Source organism: Triturus cristatus, chromosome 6 (genome assembly GCF_964204655.1).
Source record: "Triturus cristatus chromosome 6, aTriCri1.1, whole genome shotgun sequence".
NCBI classification, from domain to species: Eukaryota; Metazoa; Chordata; class Amphibia; order Caudata; family Salamandridae; genus Triturus; species Triturus cristatus.
Genome location: NC_140589.1, coordinates 1,594,780,912 through 1,594,803,208, shown reverse-complemented (window position 1 = coordinate 1,594,803,208; position 22,297 = coordinate 1,594,780,912). Strand labels below are relative to the sequence as shown.

At 47.9% G+C, this 22,297-nt stretch overlaps 1 protein-coding gene across 1 annotated transcript in view; it reads left to right on the top strand.

Annotated features, from left to right (window-relative positions):
* Positions 1-22,297, top strand: part of GTF2A1L (general transcription factor IIA subunit 1 like) — a 693,354-nt gene that overhangs the window by 567,207 nt on the left and 103,850 nt on the right. Inside the window, exon 7 of the mRNA XM_085609369.1 lies at positions 7,004-7,246. Within this exon, the coding sequence (XP_085465495.1) occupies positions 7,004-7,246 (243 nt within the window). The remainder of the gene's footprint in view (positions 1-7,003; positions 7,247-22,297) is intronic.

Here is a 22,297-nt window from a genome sequence, read left to right as displayed (position 1 = left end):
AATTTGCCATGGATAGCCTATAAATCATGTGTGTATGTTTATCGATATATATATGTAGATTATATGTGTATTTGTTCGTACATATGCTTTTTAGAGGGAGCATTGGAGTTTAATAGTGAGATAATAACGTAAGCTGTTAATCAAGTCTAAGTGTAGAAAAACTAGCCAATAAGTGAAGGACATAATCTAAATAATTGTTTTTTTCTGTGTCTCTATATCTCAGCAAAGTGTTTCCCTCACTCGTTACTCCACTAATTTTAAAATGCTCCTGTCTCAGAATCTATATAATTTTAACAGTGTAAAGGTACCTTAAGTATCTTATATCCTGTTTCACTGTGTGCCCCCCAAAAATAAAAGAAACATTAAAAAAAAACTCATCAATACAATATTAACAGACTTCTAAGAGACCCTAAAAAAAACCCTAAATGGGATGAATAGCCTATTATAAAAAAGATGTCATTAGTATACAAAGGACATATAAATTACAATTTGAAAGGTAAAAAACAACCAAAATCTGCAACCACTGAGATTTAGAAAGAGGGAATCCCGCTCTATTTCACAATAGCATAGCCATCTAAAAGCTAAAACAAACATTATTCTAAATGATTCTTCATATTTAATCAAAATGATTATGCTGCCTTTAAAAACAAAACCAAAAAAAATCTTCAAAAACCAAAGTAGAATGAAAAATGCCCTAGCTAGCGTAACGGAAAGTTTCAATTCTATTAAGAACTCGGAGGCGAGGATTGTGCTTTACTTTCTCCACTGTATTAACAAGGAGCCATTTTAAAGAACTGGTAAAACTAACCTTCCCATGAACCATAGGGAATGGAATACAGTTTTGAACAGTAGAGTAAGAAGTCCATGTACAGTAGAGTGTCCACGGGAATCCACCAATCACAGGGCCTCCGACATCTCATAGTCCTCTGTCAGCCTCTACTCCCCCTCTTTTGATGCTCTTGAACAGCGAGCCTGAACCCCTCAGGAATCCTGTTTGTTGGAGTCCCCTGCAGGAAGTAAGAAATATAATTATGCAACCGCCGTGGCTAAGGATTAGCCCTATAGGGGGAATGACAAAGGTAAATTACAGCACAAACTACAACTGGTACAAAACCAAGTATGATTCACTTTACTTACCCTGATACAAGGGTGGGCAGTTACACATAGGTGTACCCTGGGTGGAATAATCCTCGCCTCCGAGTCCTTAATAGAATTGTAACTTTCCGTTAACGCTAGCTAGAAATTTTTTCATTATATGTCAGGACCGGGGGCGAGGATTATGCTTGTTTAAAGTTTACTCACCACCAAGTGAGTCATATCAATCACCAGTTTGAAATAAAACCGCTTGAAAGTAGAGTCTGAAGACCAATCTGCAGCATTCAGAATGTCTTCCAGACGAGCTCCCAGGGTAAACGCTTTCGAGGCCATTGCCCCTCTAGCCGAGTAGGTGCCAGAAACCTGGAGGTCGATGCCCGCTTCTTGCATCACCAGTGGGCTATTGTTGGGGAAGAAACAGCTTTGTGAGGCTTCTTACAGGCAATAAGCAGCTGCCGCTCACCCGGAGGGTGGAATTCCTCCGACATTTCCTCATACGCCTTCAGGCAAGCTACCACACACAGCTTAGGAGAATCTGGGAAGGCAGGGTAGGAAATAGTCCTCGTGCCTGATATAGTCAGCCTATGGATTGTGAACGTAACCCCCAAAGGGGAAAAAATTCTCCCAGACATGTCCAGCGCCCGACACTCGCCTGCAGGAGACCAGGCAAAGGTGCATGGCTTACTTCGCCGAAAGCTCCTTGTGGGAAAGGAATCTATTCGCTGCCAGGACAGGAACAAGTTCAGGACTTGATTTACATCACAAAGGGCAGCGTACCTCGGTTCCGGTGGTAAGGAAAGGCGAATGCCTCGTAACAACCTACAAACCAGAGGATGCTTCCCCACTGGGGAGACGTCCACCATGGCATGTCCTGCCGAGATCGCCATACAAAAGGTATTGACCGTGCGATAAGCGAAACCTTCTTCCGCCAGGCCAGCCAGAAAATTTAGAACGACAGTCACATCCGTTGCCACAGGATTGAAACCCCGTCGCAAACACCAACGGTACCACCTTCTCCAAGTGGACCGATACCGCTTAGTTGTACTGATGGCCCAGGCCTTGGACATGAATTTCTCAGCTGCTCCCGAAAGGCCTGGGACCGCTCAACGTCCCCGATAATCCTCCATGCCATCAAGGCCAGGAAGCCCTGCAGAATGAGCGGGTGAGGATCCTTGTCCGGATTGAGCAGGAGGGCTGGAAAGCCGTGGAGTGGGATTGGAGAATCCCAAGAAAGTTCCAGCAGAACTGGAAACCACACATGCGACCTCCAAACTGGGGTGCCCAGCACCAAGGTCGCTCCTTGTCGGCAAACTTGGGCTGAGACTCTTGTTATCATGGCGAACGGGGGAAAGATGTAGCCTGCTTCGTTCCGCCAGTCCTGCAGAAATGCATCCGTCTTTTCTGCCAAGGGATCCGGTTTCCAGCTGAGGAAGCGGGGAAGCTGGTGATCGAGGCGGGAGGCGAACAGATCCGCCGAGAAGGGGCCCCAGACGCTCTGAAGATCCGAGAACACCCCTGGGTGCAGCTTCCAAAGACTCCCATCGTGAAGATGGCAAGAGTGGAAGTCTGCCACCTGATTTTCCTGTCCGGGAAGGTACTCCGCTGTGACAGAGACCTGGTGGTCCAGGCAGTATTGCCAAAGGTGCGCCGCTAAGTCCGAGAGGGCCTTCGATCTCGTGCCGCCCAGATGGTTTATGTAGCGGACCGCCGATACGTTGTCCATCTTGAGGAGGACACAGGATCGAATCGAGTCTCTGGTCCAGCACAGGATCGCAAAAGAGCCCGCTAAGAGCTCCAGACAGTTGATATGATGCTGTTGTTCTCGAGAAGACCACACACTGCCCGTGGTGAACTCTCCACACCTCACGCCCCAGCCGGATCTGCTGGCGTCGGATTCGATAACAATGTCCGGCGTGGATCCAAAGATCGCTCTCCCGTTCCAAGCCTCCATGTTGGCAAGTCAGCACCGAAGTTCTTCCCTAGCATCCTCGGACAGCGGAACTTTTTGCGAGTAAGAAAGGCCATGGCGAAGATGCATTGCCTTGAGGTGCTGGAGGGCCCGGTAGTGCAAGGGGCCCGGGAAGATGGCTTTGATGGATGCAGAGAGCAGGCCGACCATGCACGCCAATTGTCTGAGGGAGGTTTGTGATTGAGTCAGAGTCCTCCGAATCTCGTGACGAATCTTCGTCAGTTTGCAGGAGGGAAAGCTAAGGGAGGATGCTGCCGAGTCGATCAGGAAACCCAAAAAGATGACCTGCGCAGGCACCAAGGTAGATTTTGTTTAGTTGATCACGAATCCCAAACCTTGCAGAAGGTTTACCGCTGACTGGAGCTGAGCCGCCAAGGTTCTGGGGCACTGTGCCATCAGGATATCGTCGAGGTAGACGATGAGGCGAACTCCCGATACCCGAAGGCGCTCCATGACCGGCCGGACGACAGGCCGAACGGAAGAGTGGTGAACTCGAAGGCCTTGTCCCTTCCAAAAAACTGAAGGAAACGCCTGTGAGGCGGAAAAATGGGAATTGCCAAGTAGGCGTCTTTGAGGTCAAGACGTGCCATCCATTCGTTGGGACGAAAAATATCGCGGAGAAGATGGATCCCTTCCATCTTGAAGTGGCGATACAAAAGCCACTCGTTGAATTCCCGAAGATTGATTACAGGCCGTTGGCCCCCATCTGACTTGTCCACCAGGAAGAGGTTGCTGATAAACCCTCTGGGATGTGGGCAGGTTTCCGCGATAGCCCCTTTTTTCTAAGAGGGAGCTCACCTCGAGATCTACCAAAGTGGCGTCTGCCGTCGAAAAACAGAGGGGCCTCGGGCGGACTGTCTGCAACGGATTCCCTTGGAACTCGATGTGGAACACCTGTACCGTCTGCAACACCCAGGCATCCCCTGTGATGGAAGTCCAAGCCGGGAAAAAACTAACCAGACGCCCCCCACTCTTAGACAGAAAGAAGGGAGAACACTCACCGGAAGAGTTGGAGGCTCCACTGCCTCTGCCGCCTCGACCTTTGCCAGGTCGGCCTCTTGTTGGGTAGAAGTTCTCAAATCTCGCTTGGTCTTGGTAACGGCCTTGGTTGGAGCTTTGTCCCCTGTTGTTATAAGGGTGGCCGGACGAGCGTCCCTACCTCGTCCGGGCCCCGTGGAAAACCCGAGGGTGAAACACTCTCTTAATCAAAGACTGGGCTTTGTCTAACGACGTAAACGTGTTGACAAACCGCCCCAACTCCCTGATGAAAGGTTCCCCAGACAGGCCGCTCTGGGCGACCGGGCCCGCTTCAGAGTCGGCGAGTTGCCCAAGCTTGGGGTCATTCTTAATGAGGAGGGACCTCCGCCGCTCAGTAGACAGGGCGCAGTTAGCATTTCCGAGGAAAACCACAACCCTATGCGCCCAAGAGTAGAGGTGATCAGGGGAAATAAGGGAACCTGAGGATTTTGCCTCCTCTGCCTTGTCCAACAGTTTAGTGGCAGGGCCCAATGCATCCGCCAAGACCGGTCTATACCCTTTTAAGGATCTTTCACAAACTTCTGTTAGAAGGTGGCCATGCGGGGATCTATATCTGGGGTGGCCGCTACTTTCCCCTCCAGTGATGGGCGAGGGCACTCCGCCCGGAGGCAGTTAAGAGCCCTCTGCTCCAAAGGTCACCGATTACGGCTGGCCACATATTGGGCTACCTTTTCTGAAGGGGCCCAGTCCGATGACCGAGGGTGTAGGATGTAATCAGGGTCTAACATATTGGCATATAGGCTTTGGTCACCAGAGACGGGGTCGGGCGAGCAGGGCGCCATGGGCGAGAAGCGCCGGCGTCATCATCTGCATCCCCTTGACCATCCACACCGTCCTGATCATCTGCCGGTATTGCTACAGCAGGGGTTGTAGGAGGCTGAGAACTGGCCAGGAATGCCTTCTTAAGGCAAATGAAAGCATCATCGTCAACACCCGAGTCTTGGGCCGCTTAGAAGGTGGTGGCTGAGCATCAGTCATGGCATCCCCTGGTGTAGGGTTTGGCGCAAACTGTGCAGCTTTGGCCAAAAGCTCACAAGCCTTATCAATTTTACGAGTCAGGCGATCCTCTAACGGCGCCATTTCCTTCGCGACCGCAGTGTGGATGGAATTGTCCGCTGCGTCGTAGAAGGAATCATCCCAAGGTAGGGCATTAAGGGGCTCCTCCTCCCACTGATCATCCTGGTAAGCTTCCAGATAGGAATCCATGACACCAGGCAGAATAAACCCGTCACCTGGTAAGTGGGCAATTCAAGAGACCGGTAGGCTAGATATGGGGGCTGGGTGTCAGCCTACACTTTGGGCAAGCAGAGCTTGCGTTTAACTAGGGCAATAGCCCAGGACCCAACAGCCCAGGTGCAAGGAGAGTATTAACGGGTAGTCCCCCTCAGAAATGGGCCTCTGGAATCCTAAAATTCCACGTAACAGACTCCCTAGGAGCGTAGAGAAAAAGGTGTAATACTGACCCCTTGAAAGCAATCCCAGCTGCCTAATGGCAGACTACTGACCCAGTAATACGGGCGTGAGAAGGGGCGTGCACAAAACAGAAATTCCTGCCTAATGGCAGAGTACAGACCAAGTGGGCGTAAGAGGCAGATCAAGGCTCCACTGCGGCGATGCTCGTCGGCTATGGAATGCGCAAAATGCCGTTAGAGCGCGTGCTGCGGGACGAGGGCACACAGGCTCCCCCTAGCGGCCGGAGGAGCGGACCGCAAGCCAGCACCAGTAGCGGCCATTAGGGAGATGAAGCTCCCACGGCCGTAAACAAGCTGCTCCAGTAGTGGGTGCCCTTGGAAAAACAAAGTCAGTCAGGAACAAACCGAAGAAAAGACCTTCAGACAAACGCGCAGCGGTGAAAGGGAAGAACCGCTAGAGCGTTCGTGCGAACGCCTGTGTCAGTGAAAATCTCAGTGACACAACAGTGAAGGCAATACCACAGGATAATTATGCCAATATACAGTCAGGAGAACGAAATTACCATCCAACTATCTGTGATAGATAACAGTACCATAAACAGTTTCAATAACAGATTCAAACCCAAGAAAAATATAAAACATGCTCTAAGAGAAAAGGAAGGCACTTATCTGGCTGCAAGCAGCGAAGAAAGAGGGGAGTAGAGGCTGACCGAGGACTATGAGGTGTCGGAGACCCTGTGATTGGTGGATTCCCGTGGACACTCGGTACATGGACTTATAACTCTACTGTTCAAAACTCTATTCCGTTCCCTATGGTTCATGGGAATGTTAGTTTTACCAGTTCTTTAAAATGGCTGCTTGTTAAAGTGGAGAAAGTAAAGCATAATCCTCGCCTCCGGTCCTGACATAGAATTTCAACCTTAATATGCAGTTAAGACAGATAAATCAAGTAAACCCCAGTTGTAACATACTGGCTCTCAAAATGTATTTGTCACCTCAAAAAAGCAGAGCAGAACCTCGATCTAATGATTAATAATTACAATTCTTTGAAAAAAAAATTTTTTAAACAGTCTAGCAACGAGCATTGATATCAGCAGTGATATGATTGAGGGCATACGTTATGCCATCTATGTCACTTTTGATGACATTTGACTGGTGGCTCAAGATATGATTCAAACACACATGTAAGTGCTGTTCCAGAAATATTGCAATCAACTGGTCAGTTATGATTTCCTCAATGATGTTGTATGGTGTCATTCAAAATGCAATTGAGCGAAGCAAGTTTTGGTTTTAGCCAAGAACCAAACTGCTGAATTTTATTGATTTTATGGGTATCGGCTAAAACCATAACTCAGGCTTTAATTTGATATCTTTGTGTCAGGGAATACATGTATATTTGTGTTCACATAGATGGTGAAATGTCACAGGTACTCGATTGATTTTGTAAAAGTAATCACGACTCTCCGAATATTCTGTTGTGTCTACTTAGGTTCCTTCTGTTGGAGGAAAGATGCATGGTCAGAATACATTTGACATTATCCAAATAGATGGGGCAGGAGATACGTCTTCTGATGAGGAAATTGGAACAGTAAGGGACATGGAAGAGAATGAGTTTCTCGGCATCATTGATACAGAGGATTTAAAAGCTCTTGAGGGAGACAGCGTTTCAAATGACGATTCCACAAGTAACAGCAGCGATGATGAAGATGACCAGATAGATGCAATTGAAGAGGTAAAGGGCAACCATTTCAAATCATTTTGATTTACCCTTGTGACCTATTTACTACATTCTTGTTTTTGGCACCTCTTTGAAAAGGGTATGTCCTAGTGGAACTTCCATAGGAAAGAAAAATATAAATATGTCTGTTGCCTTTTGCTATGAATAACAGTTAAGGGTAAAATAAGTGGACATTTTCGATTTGGAGAAGCTGGTGTGCTGATGTGATGTTTCAAATAGTTACTGATATTTTTCTATAATGCATCTTGGTTTGCTTCTTTTTTTTTTATTTTATTAGGTTAAGTGGTTGCCTTTAAACTTGATTTTTGGTACCAGAGTTTTATGCAACCTATGTTTGTGTTATTTCAACATTTATTTTCTCCTAGCTTCCAGTTTTCTTTCTTTGATCAACCATCTTCCAATATTATCGCATTTTGTAACCTTTTAGATTGTTTTTTGCTCCTTTTTGCCATTGAGGCCTTCTCTTTTCTCTAACTCGTTCATTTTCTATTTTGTTTAATTATTGTATTGGGTAGATAACAGTATAACATCATATGAGTAAATTAAGCCTTCATTTATATCCAATACATACCCACAGTTGGTTTTGGGTCTGTCACTTACTCGTCAGTGGCTTGCTTGTCTGTTTCAGCTCCCTTCGACTGCTTTACTCCCTTTTCTTGTGTATGTTCCACAAAAGGAGCATTTCTATCTCACCGTGTTAAAAGGAAGAATTGTATCCTGTGACTGCTAATGCCCCCGGGACTCCGGAATAACATCCTGTAGCTATCAGGACTGCCACAATACTTGCCCCAGTTTAGGAATGAGTTGCAGACTTGACTCTTCTGGGTTCATGCTAAAGAAATGTCATACATGCACATAGGTGCTAACGTCCCAACTTTGCAATACACAGTGTGCAGGATTATTATGTCTCCATCAGTCTGCATCTCTCTGCTCCTTCACTCTGCTTTGAGTGCACTGCTCTCCGTAAAATGTATTAACCTCCACTTGCCCTCAATCTGCTCATGCTGTCACTTCTGCCAGATGTAGTAGTAGCAGTCAGCCTTCTTTAAATGGATTCTATTCCATTCTACGTTGGCCTTCTGTGTGCTCTTATGCATAGTTGTATGGATCTTTGCATCGGTAGAAGGCGTGAAAAATAACATCATAATGGTCTCCATGTACAATTTTCTTCCTAAACGCTAACAGATTAAATACACATTTAAACTTGATAGCAAACCCTCCCCACCCACTCCCTTCCTTTCTGTCTGTGTTCACGCTCAGTCCAAGGATACATCAATATAAGGTGCATAATCTTTACAATATTTAGCAGGGACCCACACAGCGTCTTGGCCCCAACTCGTCCAATGGAGGTCTAGACCAATCTACTTTGTGTGTGCGCAAATATGTACATGTTAGTCAGGGGGTGTATCATGGTGGGTAGATATTTTGTCTCATTTGAACTTTTCCATGTCTGGGCAATAACATATTTTCTCAGGACCCGCTCGCTCTTGTTTATGAAGTAAGTTGCTCTCCGCTTGGCTCCATGAGGCCACAGGTCATGCCCAGGATGCCTAGGAGGGGGCAGATGGATGATTCCAGAGTATTGCCAAAAGTAGGGCTAGAGCTAGAATCCTTAGTGCAGGCCTCTCCATGTGGGGGCGAGGAAACAGTTCCAAAACACCCTATTAGGAGAATTAAGCATGGGAAAGTAAGTTGTGTTGGACAATAATTGTAATATTCAAGACCAATAGGTCAATAAAAAAGGGCTTGACCTTACCATATGGAGAAGACCTGCATCCAGGAGAGAACATGGGGGGGGAACTCTGCGCCTGAGCCAGGGAATATTTTATTGATCTGGGTCGGGGTGAGCTAGACTTGGTTTAGAATATTAAATTGAATTAATTTAAATCGGGCCTGTAGGAGAGTAGGGTCTGCTTCACATGGTTACCCCCACTTTTTGCTGGTGTTTCACTGTTTTTCGATTTTAGTCTGGCTGGGGCCCTGCTATTCAGGACCCCAGCCTAGCTGCTTCTGCTCTAAATTGATTCCATGTACACTAGGTACATCACAGATTGGATTCTGAGGAGCCCTTATAAGTCCCTAGTATATGGTATACTATGTACCTAGGGTATAGGTACCCCAGGGGCCTACCAGGGGCTGAAGCATGTATTATGCCACCCCTGGAAAACTCTCCAAAATGACACCACAGGTCTGCTACTACAGCCTGGATAAGGTGGTGCATGCACCCCTTACTGAGATATAGGTTCACTATATCTCACCTATCACTGCACATAGAAACCTATCAGTCACCCCTACGCCAGGTCTTATCAATCCAGAAGGCAGGGTGCTTGGTTATATGTGAGAGGGTGTCCAGGCATGAGCTGAGCCCCTCTGCAACCTTCGAAATCTCTTCTCCGGGGTTGTCAGTAGTGCAGCCTAACCATATACTCTTAAGTGCATTATATGGCTATTGCTAACTTAGGACTGGCTGCATGGAAACATGTTGGGTTTGGTGTCATACACCTTGGAATCATACCCCCACATCAATTCCTGATGTGAGAATATGATCCCACCCTTCTAGAGGGAGAGACATGACAGCATCGGTATACCCGGTACCCTGGCATCACAAAATGGATGCTGCAGCCACAGACACGGGTCTGGCCTCCTGCTGCTGACCGAAACTCTGGCAAGGGAGGCCTGGACAATAGGTTTCCTGTCACAGGGTGGTGTAACCAACTCCCAGACAGGCTTATGTGTATTGGGGCTGGGTGGGAGCACTCTGAGTGCTTTGAGTCATGCACTGGGGGCACATTTGGTGTCCCTGTGCATAGTTCAGCTCAAACCGGTTCAGGGGCTTCCAGCCCCTGCTCTGGTGCGAAACTGGACAAAGGAAATTGGTGTAGCCACCCCTCTTTCCAAACCCTCCCATAGGTGGGTCCCTAGAGTTAGTCCAACTCCTTCCTTGGGTATAAGTAAGGAACCTCTGGCAACAGGACTTTAGATATCCCTGGATGAAACTCTGAAGCTGAATCCTGAAACTTTGACACTCTACTAAAGACTAGAGGACTGAACAAATCTCCCTTGGGGTCAAGGAGTGACTCCCCTGCTTGGCAGGCACCAATGAAACAATTGCCTGTCTGCATCCCCGAAGCTCCCACCGGACGTCGAAGACTTTGCAACACAGGAAGAGGATTTCCAGACTCCTCAGAGGCCCTCCTGAGTCCCCAGCAAAGCTGAGAACCGCAGCACTCGTGAGTAACGTGGAACCGGAACTCCTGGTCACAGTGCACTTTTGCAAGTGCATTGACTTCTCGACGTCCCTGGAAGTCCTTTACTTGTTACTTGTAGCCCCCACCTCGAGGAGAGAATCCACCGAAGATTGTCGGCCTAGTCACCCCGAGTGACCCGTGGGCCTCCATTTTGGGATTCCTCTCGAGGTCCCTTTGCAATCCCTGGTCCGTCAACTGGTGGGTCCCTGTGAAGGTAACTTTGATTTTCCTTGGGCTTCCCTGGTTGCTCCAGACGTGCCCTGACTCCCTACCAAGTGGTGAGTCTCTCAGACCTGGCTGGTCTGCACCGAAGCATCTTTCTCCTTTCTGCGTGGGTTGCTGTTGCCAAGGCTTGTTGTGTCCAATCCGGGCACCGACGCTGCAGCACTCGACATCCTTCGTGGGACAGCTCGAATCCAGCTCCTGGTCGTCCTCTACGCCTCCTGGTCCTCGTGGCTGAAGAGTCAAGCTTCACCTTTTTCACCTGAAATCACCCGACATCGGTGGGCATTCGCCTATCGTGCTCCTGGTCACTGGCTAGTGACCCAGACTCTGTCCCATCTGCTTTCAGGTTCTTCTTGACTTCGATCCAGACTACGCATCTTCCCGGCAGCAGCATTCCTTTGACAGCTCCCATTGAAAACGACGACGCGACCCGACACCATTTGACACCTATGCACCCGGCTTCCCTGGGTGAGGTAACTCGAATACTCCGGTGCTCCCATGGGTGTTGACCCTAGAACTTCCTAAGTCCAAAAGGGTTTGGTCCTGACTCATTTCTAAGTGTCCCTAATCTTTAAAAAATCTAACTGCGACTTTCCCCATAGAAGCTTACGGGAGCTCGCCGTTGTGTTCTCACACTGAACACGGCCCCCGTGGGTTCCCTGTGTCACTACCTTGGGTCGTTTCTTGGGGTTCCAGCGATTCTGCAGGCTCTAGGCCTTGTGTCTAGTCAAGTTGTGGTTCTTATACCACTATTTTAGTATATGGTTTGGCTCGCCCCTAGGGCCTAACGTGTATTTGTGCTATTTTACTGTACTATTTGAGGTGTAACTTATGTGTTTAGACCTCTAGCCTCATAAAGAGACTTAGTGGGGTGTGTTTAGAAATAAATACATATATTTTATATATATACCTGGTGTGGTTTCCTTTCATTTGGTCATTCAAGAGATTATAGACTGGTAAAACAAGTTGCTTTACATTCCTTCAAGACTTAACCTGAAGGGCTACTCTCCATAGCTACCACTAGGATAGCTTTCAATACAGGTTGTCTTTAACCTACCATCAATAAGGGGTTGTTTGGACTGGTACAAGGTGCCCCACTATAAGTAGTGGACAGGATATACCAGGCCAGCTTCTCACATGGCCCCTCTGGATACTTTCAGGGTATTCCAATACCTTTACCCATTTTTTGTTTAATGAAATGGTCTAGCCAGTTCAGTCTCCTATTTGGTTCTGAGAAGTACCCGAGATCTGTCAGTCTGTTGCAGAAATACCCCTTACCAATTTTTACCAAGTACCTGCTATATGAAGTGTTTGGTATACTTCGTGTGTTGAGGATATTTGTTGTTGGGTATGAAAAAGAGTGGAAAAGGAGTGTATAATATGTTCATATGTGAGAAATTGTCTGGCTGTGAGTTTGCAACACACTGCTTACTTTTGAAAGGCCATTATCTTCCCATAATTTAATAGGTCTCCGGAGGTAGAGTCCAGCACCATGCTAGAGTCAGAGGCGCCCCAGTTTCAAGAGTCCTACCGTAGTAGGTAGGCTTAGCAGGGGGTTGGCAGGAGCAAAGATTGATGCTGTACCAGTCAGTCTGTTAGTCCTGGGCAGGCAGGCAACTGCTATGTGAAGTAGACCGGTAGCCTGAGAATCCAGACGAGTGGAGGAGAATAGGAGATAGTTCAAGAGACAGTCCCTAAAGTTCACCTTCTAGAGCCTTGTCACGTAGCAATGTTATCAAAGATGAATCCAATTTTTTTTAAAGGAGAACCTTGGGATAAGAAGAGGAAGGTTAATGAAGTAATAAAAGAATTGGAGTAAGATGACCAGAAAGCGATTTGATTCCGGAGCATTTGTATCGCTTTGCCTAGGTTTCAGTCGCCCCACTCTATGTGGGTATGGAAAGTGTTGATACCTAAATACCGTAACATAACCGGTTTTAACCGTATTCACCCTAGGGTCCAACAGTGAATGGAGAGGAGGTCTTCCTATTTGCTGTAGAGGAAAAATCCTGGATTTAGTCCAGTTCACCCAGAAGCCTGATAGGGACGGAAATTCAGAGAAGACATCTGGGAACTCGGATAAGTCAATGTCTGTATCACAGGCATATAAAAGGAGGTCATCTTTGTATAAGAAAACTGCATGAGTAATGCCCTGGATTGGCATTCCCCAAGTAGGCATAGACAGGCTGCCAAGGATTCCATGGCAAACAGCAACTGTGAAAGGGGGCAACCCTTTCGGGTGCCTCTGCACGTGAGCCACAAATCTGAGATGCATTTCCGGGTCTTTACCTGAGCCATAGGGGATGTGTATAACATTTGAATCCATTTCCTCCAGTAGGGGTCTATACCGAAAAAAGTAGAACTTTATACATATAGACCCAGTGTAGGGAGTCAGAGGCTTTCTCTAGATCCAATTCAATACAGACTGCATTGGAGAATTGAGTTGCTGACTCATTCTTAATATGCCAGTGTCTTTGTAAGTTTAGAGGTGTTGTGTCCCAGTACAAACCTGCCTGGTCTTCATGAATTATACCTGGCAGTTCCAATAATAGGAGACATGCAAGTAATTTAGTTAAGATCTTATAGTCCGTGTTTAAGATTGATACTGGGCAGTACAACACCAGGTCTTTTGGTTCTTTATGTGGCTTCAGTATAGTAGAGATTGACTGCAGCAACAAGAGTCGGGGAAACACACCTATGGACTAAATGGCATTGTATCATGTTGCTCCTTTGGGTGCCAGGATGGGGGCAAATTGTACGGTCAGGCCACCTGCTATAAACTGGGAAGGAGGAGATGAGCAAAAAAAAATGACCAAATAAATTGTTGGATAGTGGTGATGGGGTGACATATAAGTCATTGTACTATATAGACAAAAGCCAGTATTAACGGTCGGCTGGGTGTGAGCCGTGCCTCCAGCTCGGAAAGTGATGGTAAGCTAGTGAAATCGGTCGGGCAGGGGTTAACAAGTCTTGCCAGTAGGTGACTAGATGCGTCTTCTTCGTTATGGGCTCCAGGCCAGAAAATGGCATAGTTATGTCAATGAAGCAATTCTACTGTGTCAGAGTAGGTTGTGCGCGCCTCCCGCAGATCATTTATTTTATCAGGTGACTGAATCACAACCTGTTTGAGCCCCAATAGGAATGCTTTGGCTTTTAGAATGTCCCAAGTGAAAACTCTACAAAAGCCCTCTGTGGTTTTTATGCATAACGCCCTCGTAATGACTTTAAAAGTTTCCCATTCTGTCAGAGAGGAAGAGGAGGAAGTTCCCGAATTTTTCTGGAAGAATGTGTCAATGTGATCGAGCAGTGTCTTGTGGAATGCTGCTACATCTAGCATTGAAACCTTCAAACTCCACTTGGGAATAAGCAAAAGTGTTCTCCAATTACCCACAGGCGTTGAACCAGCCTGTAAGAATAGTCGTTTATTGGGACCAGAAAGCGAATTATCGGTATGAGGTGCATAAATATATTTTTGTATTTACTTTTTTAATATAGCTTAATGTACAAAATATACATACAATTAACATATAACATATACCAACAATACCCACACAATATCCTTGCTATTACAAAGTGTGTCCACATTCACTTCTTAGTTTTCCTCCTCTTTCTCCAGATAGCAAAACAGAAATCAGTGGGAATATATATATGCCTCACGTTAGATAGCACACACATTTAGTGCAGTTAATGTTGTTAGACAGCTTACATATTTTGTCTGCTGTCACTTTACTACCTTCTTCATTACCCGCCATTTCCACTGCTTGATTGCAAATAAGCCATCAGTGGTCCCATACTCCTTTGGTCTAGCGGTAAGTGGCTGTTCCTCAGCATATAGTTCAAGTTGTTTCTTGCAATGTGCCATATCGGCCAACCATGCCACCTTTGTTGGCTTGGATTTACATCCCCAATGCAGTGCCGCTCTACGTTTTGCAAGTAATGAGCTCACAGACAGTCATTTCTTATTCTGATGGATACATCTGCCAGTGGGTTCCTCACCTTGTGAATATCCCCTGCGCCAGCAACATTCGGAAACTTTTGTAGCTCTCCACGCCGACGAGGACGACGTCATAGAAGCACGGCACCGCACGCAGCTCCGTTGACGTCACTGGATCCATAAGAGGACCTCGTTGGCGTGATGCCGTCAGTTCCCTTTTTTCCGCGCCGTCGACGCTAACCGTTTTCTGGGACTCTCCGTAGCTTTACTGGTTACTTTGTGTTTCTGTTGGTGTTTCTGCTTTCTTCTTGTTTATTTTTCAAGATGTCAACGAAGAAGTCAGGATTCAAGCCGTGCAGAGAGTGTGGTAAACACATGTCCATTACGGATCCACACGAGGATTGTGTCTGGTGCCTGTCGTCGGATCATGATGTTGAGGGATGCTCCATCTGCCGCAAGATGAATCCAAAGGCCTTAAAAGAAAGAGAAGCTAAGCTATTTATAGCGAAAATGAGGAAGGAGAAGAGAGGTCGAAGGCACTCAAGATCGAGGTCCAGGTTGAGGTCAGGCTCGAAGTCGACGTCGGGTCATGCTTTGAAGTCGAAGAAACATAAAAAGAAGAGGAGGCACGGCTCTCGGTGCTGTTCGGATAAGGAGACGGCTCCGAGATGACTTAACCTGCTCCTCGACGTCGTAAGGACTATGTGTCTCCCTCTCCTTCTGTGTCAAATCCGGCTTCTCCTGTTTGCCCGACTTCGCCTGCGGCTTCTCCGGAGCGCTGTCCGGCTCCGGCTCCATCACCAACGCCGACACATTCTCCGGCTCCGGTGGAAGAGGCTCCGGCTCCTGATGAGTCTTCGGCTCCATTGGCTCCACCGTCGGTGCCAATTGGCCCGAGTCCAGTAATGCCTCAATCTGAGCCTCCCCCCCCCCCCCTTTCCTGTCCCGGGGCAAGACCCATCGCATTATTTAAATGCTATGTATGGCATCTTTTCGAGAGCGATGTACCCCTCTGGAGCGCCTTCGGGTCCCATGGCTCCCATGGCCTTTAATCTGGGGGTCCCTCAGGCTCCATTTATACCATTCTTTCCAGCGACGCCGTCTTGGCATTTCCCGGCGCCGAGGACGTCGACGCCACTCCCATCTTCTCCGGCTCCAGCTCGACCTGGATCCGTGTTTGGCTCCGGCTCCGTCTGAGTCGTGTGCAGCGCCGCCGACGCCGGTTCTGAGGGTTAGATCCAGGCGAGAAGCACAGAGAATTTTAGAGGAGCAAAGGTACCTGGTGGAAGAAATGGAAGAGGGTGAGCTCATGGAGTCAGATGACTTGTTTGAGGAACTTAAAGAAGCAAGTGGCCTTGATTTGTCACCGGAATGGGAGCTTACTCCTCCTACTGATGCTCCCTCTAAAGATGTGGCTCCTTACCACACGGTCATAAGGAAAGCAGCAGAGCTTTTGGACTTACAGCTCCCTACTGCTGAGTTTAAACCCAACATCCTGACTGAGGTTCTGCATTCTCCCTCCACCATGGTAGAGCCTTTACTGCCATTTAATGATGCCATCACTGAGCCAGTCATGGAGGTTTGGCGTAAGCCCTTTTTGGCTCCGGCAGTATCTAAGTCTGTTGCTAGAAGGTACAGGGCGTCTCCAGGAGACCCTGACTTTCTTACTTCCCATCCTTCTCCTGAAAGTCTGGTGGTTCAGGCTGCCTGCTCAAAGAAGTCTTCTGGAGCCTTTCCACAGGTTCCTAGTGATAGGGACTCGAATAAGCTCGGCCAAGAAGGTGTTCTCCTTGGCTAGTATGGCCTTAAAGTCAACAAATTCATCTGTCTCTTGGGCTGTTATATCCACGCTCTCATGGATTCTACTAAACAGCTGGCTCCTAAGTTATCTGAGGAGGACAGGCAGAATTTTAATGAAGTCCTGTCGGACACTCAGGCGGCTGTACGTCAGGTTATCCAGAACGGCTTGGACACTGCGGACTCTGTTGCCCGGATCATGGGCTCCACGGTCGCCACAAGGAGTGCTTGGCTTAAATCTTCAGCGTTCTCCCCTGATGTGCAGGCAACGCTTCTGGACCTGCCTTTTGATGGTTCTGGATTGTTCGGGAAAAAGGCGGATGCAGCCTTGGAAAGGTTCAAGGACAGCAAAGCCACGGCCAAGTCTCTGGGCCTGCAGGCACAGCCTAGAGGTTCCTCTTATAGGAGGTACAGAGGTTTTGGGAGGTCGTCCTTTCGGACCTACAGGCAGCCTCAGCAGCAGCAAAATACCCTGTATAAGAGCTACAGGGGCAGGAACAGAGGTCGTGCTCGAGGTAGTCAGCTCTCCTCCTCCTCCTCCTCTTCTTCCCTCCCTCCTACCACTGCAAAGCAGCCCTACATCCACCATTCTGGATCATGCTGGTCCTGTGGTGGGTCGGCTTACCCATTTTCTACAAGATTGGGAATCGGTCACTACAGACCGTTGGGTTCTAGATCTTGTAGAGAATGGGTATGCTCTTCCCTTTCGGGAATTCCCTCCGAATTACCCTCCTTGCCAAGGTGCTTGATCGGAGGACCACCTTCTTCTCCTGCAGGAGGAAGTCCTTTCATTGCTAAAAAAAGGTGCGATAGAGGTGGTTCCAGAGCAAGAAACCTGTCAGAGATGCTACTCCCGGTATTTCCTGATTCCGAAGAAGGATGGCAGGCTGCGTCCAATCCTGGACCTCAGGATCTTGAACCTTAATTCTGTAGCAGGAGAAGTTCAAGATGCTCACCCTTGAGCAGGTTCTTCAAGCGCTGCAAAAAGAGGACTGGATGGTGTCGATCGACTTGCAGGATGCGTGTTTCCACATCCCCATCCTGAAGTCGCACAGGAAGTATCTCCGTTTTATGGTAGGGTCGCAACATTATCAGTTTGCTGTCCTCCCGTTTGGTCTTACTACTGCACCTCGAGTCTTCACCAAGGTGATGGCAATGGTGGCAGCCCATTTTAGATGGTCGGGGATTACAGTCTTCCCCTATCTGGACGACTGGCTGATCAAAGCGGAGTCGCCAGAGAAGGTGTCATCATCTGCAGGTTACAACTCAGCTGTTGTACCAATTGGGTTTCTCGATAAACGTGCCCAAATCTCACCTGGTGCCCTCTCAGCGCAACCTGTTCATAGGGGCGGTACTGGACACTACTGTGTGTCGAGCATTCCCACCTCAACAAAGGATTCTCGACATACAGGAAATTATGCCTTTGTTTTACAATGGCGCGGTCATTCCAGTCCTGAAGGTCCTTCGTCTGCTCGGTCTGTTTGCCTCCTGCATTTTGTTCGTCAACCATGCACGCTGGCACATGAGGGCGCTCCAGTGGTGCCTCCGCAGGCAGTGGTATCAGCACAAAGGAGATTTCAGGGAGTCTGTGAGGATCTCCAGAGAAGCTGCAGCGGATCTGTCTTGGTGGAGTGTGGAGGGCAATCTGTCTCAAGGAAAGCCCTTCCATCTACCTCCATCTGTGGCCACAGTAATAACGGATGCATCCACTTTAGGGTTGGGTGCGCATCTGGGGGATCTGGAGATCAAAGGTCTTTGGTCTCCAGAGGAAAGGTTGCTTCACATCAACCTTTTGGAGTTGCGAGCAATACGTTGGGCACTCAAGGCTTTCCTCCCTTCCCTACGCGGTCAGTCGGTTCAAGTCCTGACGGACAACACTTCCACGATGTGGTATGTCAACAAGCATGGAGGAGCGGGGTCGCATTTTCGCATTGTCTCAGCAGAGAGGCTCTGCGTTTCTGGTCCTGGGTTCAGGATCATCAGATTTCTGATGGTAAATCATCTGGCCGGAGTTCTGAACGTGCTTGCAGACAGTCCTAGTCGGCAGTTCTCTGCCGACCATGAGTGGAGGTTCCATCCGGAGGTGGTTCGTCACGTCTTTAGGACGTGGGGAATTCCTCGGGTGGACCTATTTGCCACTCACGAGAATGCTCACTGCCCGTCATTCTGCAGTCTCCAGTATCCGATGCAGGGAGCTTTGGGGGATGCGTTTCAGTTGAGATGGGACTCGCATCTCCTTTACGCGTTTCCTCCCATACCCTTGATTCCTCTGGTTCTGAGGAAAGTTTGCCAAGACCGGGCCCAAGTCATATTGATCGCTCCGAAGTGGCCAAGAAGGGTGTGGTATACAGATCTTCTCCACCTCTCCTCGTGCCCTCCGCTCTGTCTCCCTCTCAGGGCAGACCTCCTCTCGCAGTCGGAAGAGCAGGTTGTACACCCCCACCTCCAAAGCTTACACCTTCATGCCTGGAGATTGAACGGGGCAACCTGAATTCTTTTCCTCACCCGCCTGACGTGGAAGATGTAATTTTGTCTACCAGACGTCATCCCACCAAGTCTTATCTATTCCTATAGGTGGTCTAAATTTGTCCTTTGGTGCGGAGAGAAGTCTATTGACCCTTTGAGGGCTCGTTTATCCAACATCCTTCAGTTTGCTCTCTCTCTTGCTCAGCAGGGCTTTGCTGTAGCTACTGTGAAGGGTTATTTATCGGCTTTGGCGACATTCCTGAGGTTGCCGGATCAGCCGTCCTTGTTTAAGTCACCTATTGTATTACGGTTCATTAAGGACTTGACCAACAAATTTCCACCCTCTCCATTTATTGTGCCTCAATGGGACTTAAATCTTGTCTTAACTTACTTGATGGTTTCTCCCTTTGAGCCCTTGCTCAAGTGTCCCTTAAGGCTATTGTCTTTCAAAACAGTTTTTCTCATTGCCATTACCTCGGCAAGGAGGGTAAGTGAGCTTCAAGCTCTGAGTTCAAAACCCCCGTTTTTGACCATTCATGCTGAAAGAATGGTACTCAGGACCAGGGCTGCTTTTCTGCCTAAGGTGGTAACTCCTTTCCATCTGGGGCAGTCCATTACCCTTCCTACCTTCTATCCTCCCCCTCACCCTTCCAAGGAGGAGAAGCGGCTTCACCGCTTGGACCCTAAGAGGGCGGTGAGCTTTTACTTCGATAGGACTTAGGACTTTCGAGTGGACGACCAGCTCTTTGTGGGCTTTGTTGGCTGCAGGAAAGCATAGCGGTGCACAAGTGCACCCTTTCCAGATGGATTGTCTTGTGCATCAAGATATGTTACTCTTTGGCCGTTAAGGAACCTCCAGAGGGTATAAGGGCTCATTCTACCAGGGCAAAGTCTTCTACATCTGCCTTATCTAGAGGTGTTTCTGTGGAGGACATTTGTAGGGCAGCAACTTGGGCCTCCCTCCACACTTTCGCGAAGCATTACTGCTTGGATTCCGAGGTGAGGAGGGACGGTCACTTTGCTCGTTCCGTCCTTCAGGACTTTCTGGTATAGAAGGGTGGACACCCTCCTCCGGGAGTGGGACTGCTGTGGGAATCTTTTCACAAGGTGAGGAATCAACTGGCAGATGTATCCATCAGAAGAACAAGTTACTTACCTTCGGTAACGCTTTTTCTGGTGGATACAGTATCTGCCTGTGGATTCCTCACTGACCCACCCGCCTCTCCGTTGTCCACCCTTGTATACCTACAATAGTGATGTGTCAAATCTATTTTTTACTGACAAAGGAAGTGTGTTATTTCTTTTGCTTTTCTGCATTGTCTTCACACTGTGTGTGTTGGTTTGTATATTATGTACTGTGTATACTGTATATATATTGTTGTCGGTCCGTCTGTGTGCCTCGAAGGCACAGAAAAAAGGGCGGAACTGACATCACGCCGACGAGGTCCTCTTATGGATCCAGTGACGTCAGTGGAGCCGTGTGCGGAGCTGTGCTTCTGTGACCTCGTCCTCGTCGGCGTGGAGAGCTACAAAAGTTTCCGAATGTTGCTGGCGCAGGGGATATTCACAAGGTGAGGAATCCACAGGCAGATACTGTATCCACCAGAAAAAGCGTTACCGAAGGTAAGTAACTTGTTCTTCAGTGCCCTGAAGTCTTTTAGTAATTCCAGCAGGCAAATAGTCGGTTCACACATCACTCGCATTTTAACCATTTCAGAAAAAGTTTTTGTGACTCGCACCCAGAATTGCTTTACCCGCGGGCAGCCCCATGCCAGATGCATAAAATCTGCCTCCAGGGCTCCACATCTGAACAGTTAGATTAACCCCTTAGCCCATATTTATACAGTTGCCTAGGGATATAGTACATTTGAAATGTAAACTATATTATTCATAAATTACAATTTGATGTCAATGTAGCTAATTGTTCACAGCAATATTTCCAATCTTCTACCCCTATAGACAGTACCAATCCTGTGTTCCATTTCACTCTTGCCTTCCCGCCAGCCGGTGTTGCGTCTTTCTGTGCAGCAGCATATATTATGGTGATGAGGTTCTGATGTGGCGTTCTAGTGATCAGCACCTGTAGTGCTATGAGGGTAGGAGCTTCTCCGGGAAAATATGGATTATGCGCTCTTACAGCTGCTCGGAGGCAGTAATAGAGAAAGGCCGATATTGGGGTGTTATCCCGCGATGCCTTTGCATTTGTCAATGTCAGAAAGCTACCATTCTTATACAAATCCCCCATAGTATGCAGGCCTGCCTTCCGCAGCCACCGGAGCAATCTATTTTCCTGTGTCACTGTTATGTCTGGGTGCTGTAAGAGAGGCATCGCCTGGTTAAAGATCAATCCCTTCTCTGCTCGCCTAGCTAATCCATGCCATGCCAGAGACGTTGTATGTAGGGTGTTTATTTCAGTGCAATGAATCTCACTACGTTTATGCGGTAAAATAGCCTTGAGTGGTACCGGGGCAGCATCATCATGTTTGATCGCCACATGTGGTATGAACTCATGCGTTGTGCCTCTGCACACAGATAGTACAGTTTAAACTCTGGGGTGAAAAACCCTTCATCTCTGTACGGTAGGGTGAGAACCTCCCAGCTAATTCTCAGGTTCTTTCCCGCCCATGCTAGCGTGATCAACAGAGTGTATATGTAGTTGATCTAGCAGGTACGAAGCCTGACTGGTCAAGCAGCACCAATTGGAGTACTAGGGGTTGTAGGCGCATCGCAATTACTTTGCCCAAAATCTTGGTATCTGTAATAAGTAAAGGCAATGGCCTGTAGGACTCGCACCTTTCTGGGGCCTTATCTGGTATTAGCAATGCCACTGTCATTGCCTCCCACAATGATGGAGGTAGTATGCACCTGAGATATGTCTCCTCAAATGCTGCATGGAGCTGTGGGGCTTTCAAATCAATATGTTCCTTATAGAATTCCCCAGTAATACCATCTATGCCGGTGGCCTTACTATTCGGTAGAGCGCGAATAGCATCTTTAACTTTGTCTACTGTCACTGGTTGTGCTAAGTATTCTCTCTGGCCTGGTGAAAGCTATGCCAATGCCACCTCTCCCAAGTATTGCTCCAACTCGTTCTGCGATGCCGAGGGCTTTGCCTCATATAGTTTTGCATAGAATTTTTGGAACGTCTCTAATATGTCTGCATTAGAGTAGTGTGCGGTGTCCTCGTCATCCACTTTATTTATTTATTTGGTGAGTTTTATATAGCACTGGCTAGACCCTGAGGTTTCAGAGCGGTTTACATATGGAACAGCGAATTGCAAGGTACAATAATTGAAACATTAGTTATACAGTGATTACAAAGTAAATGGCAAAACATAAGGGGCAGAGAAGGTAAAGGTGGACAAGAATAGGAGT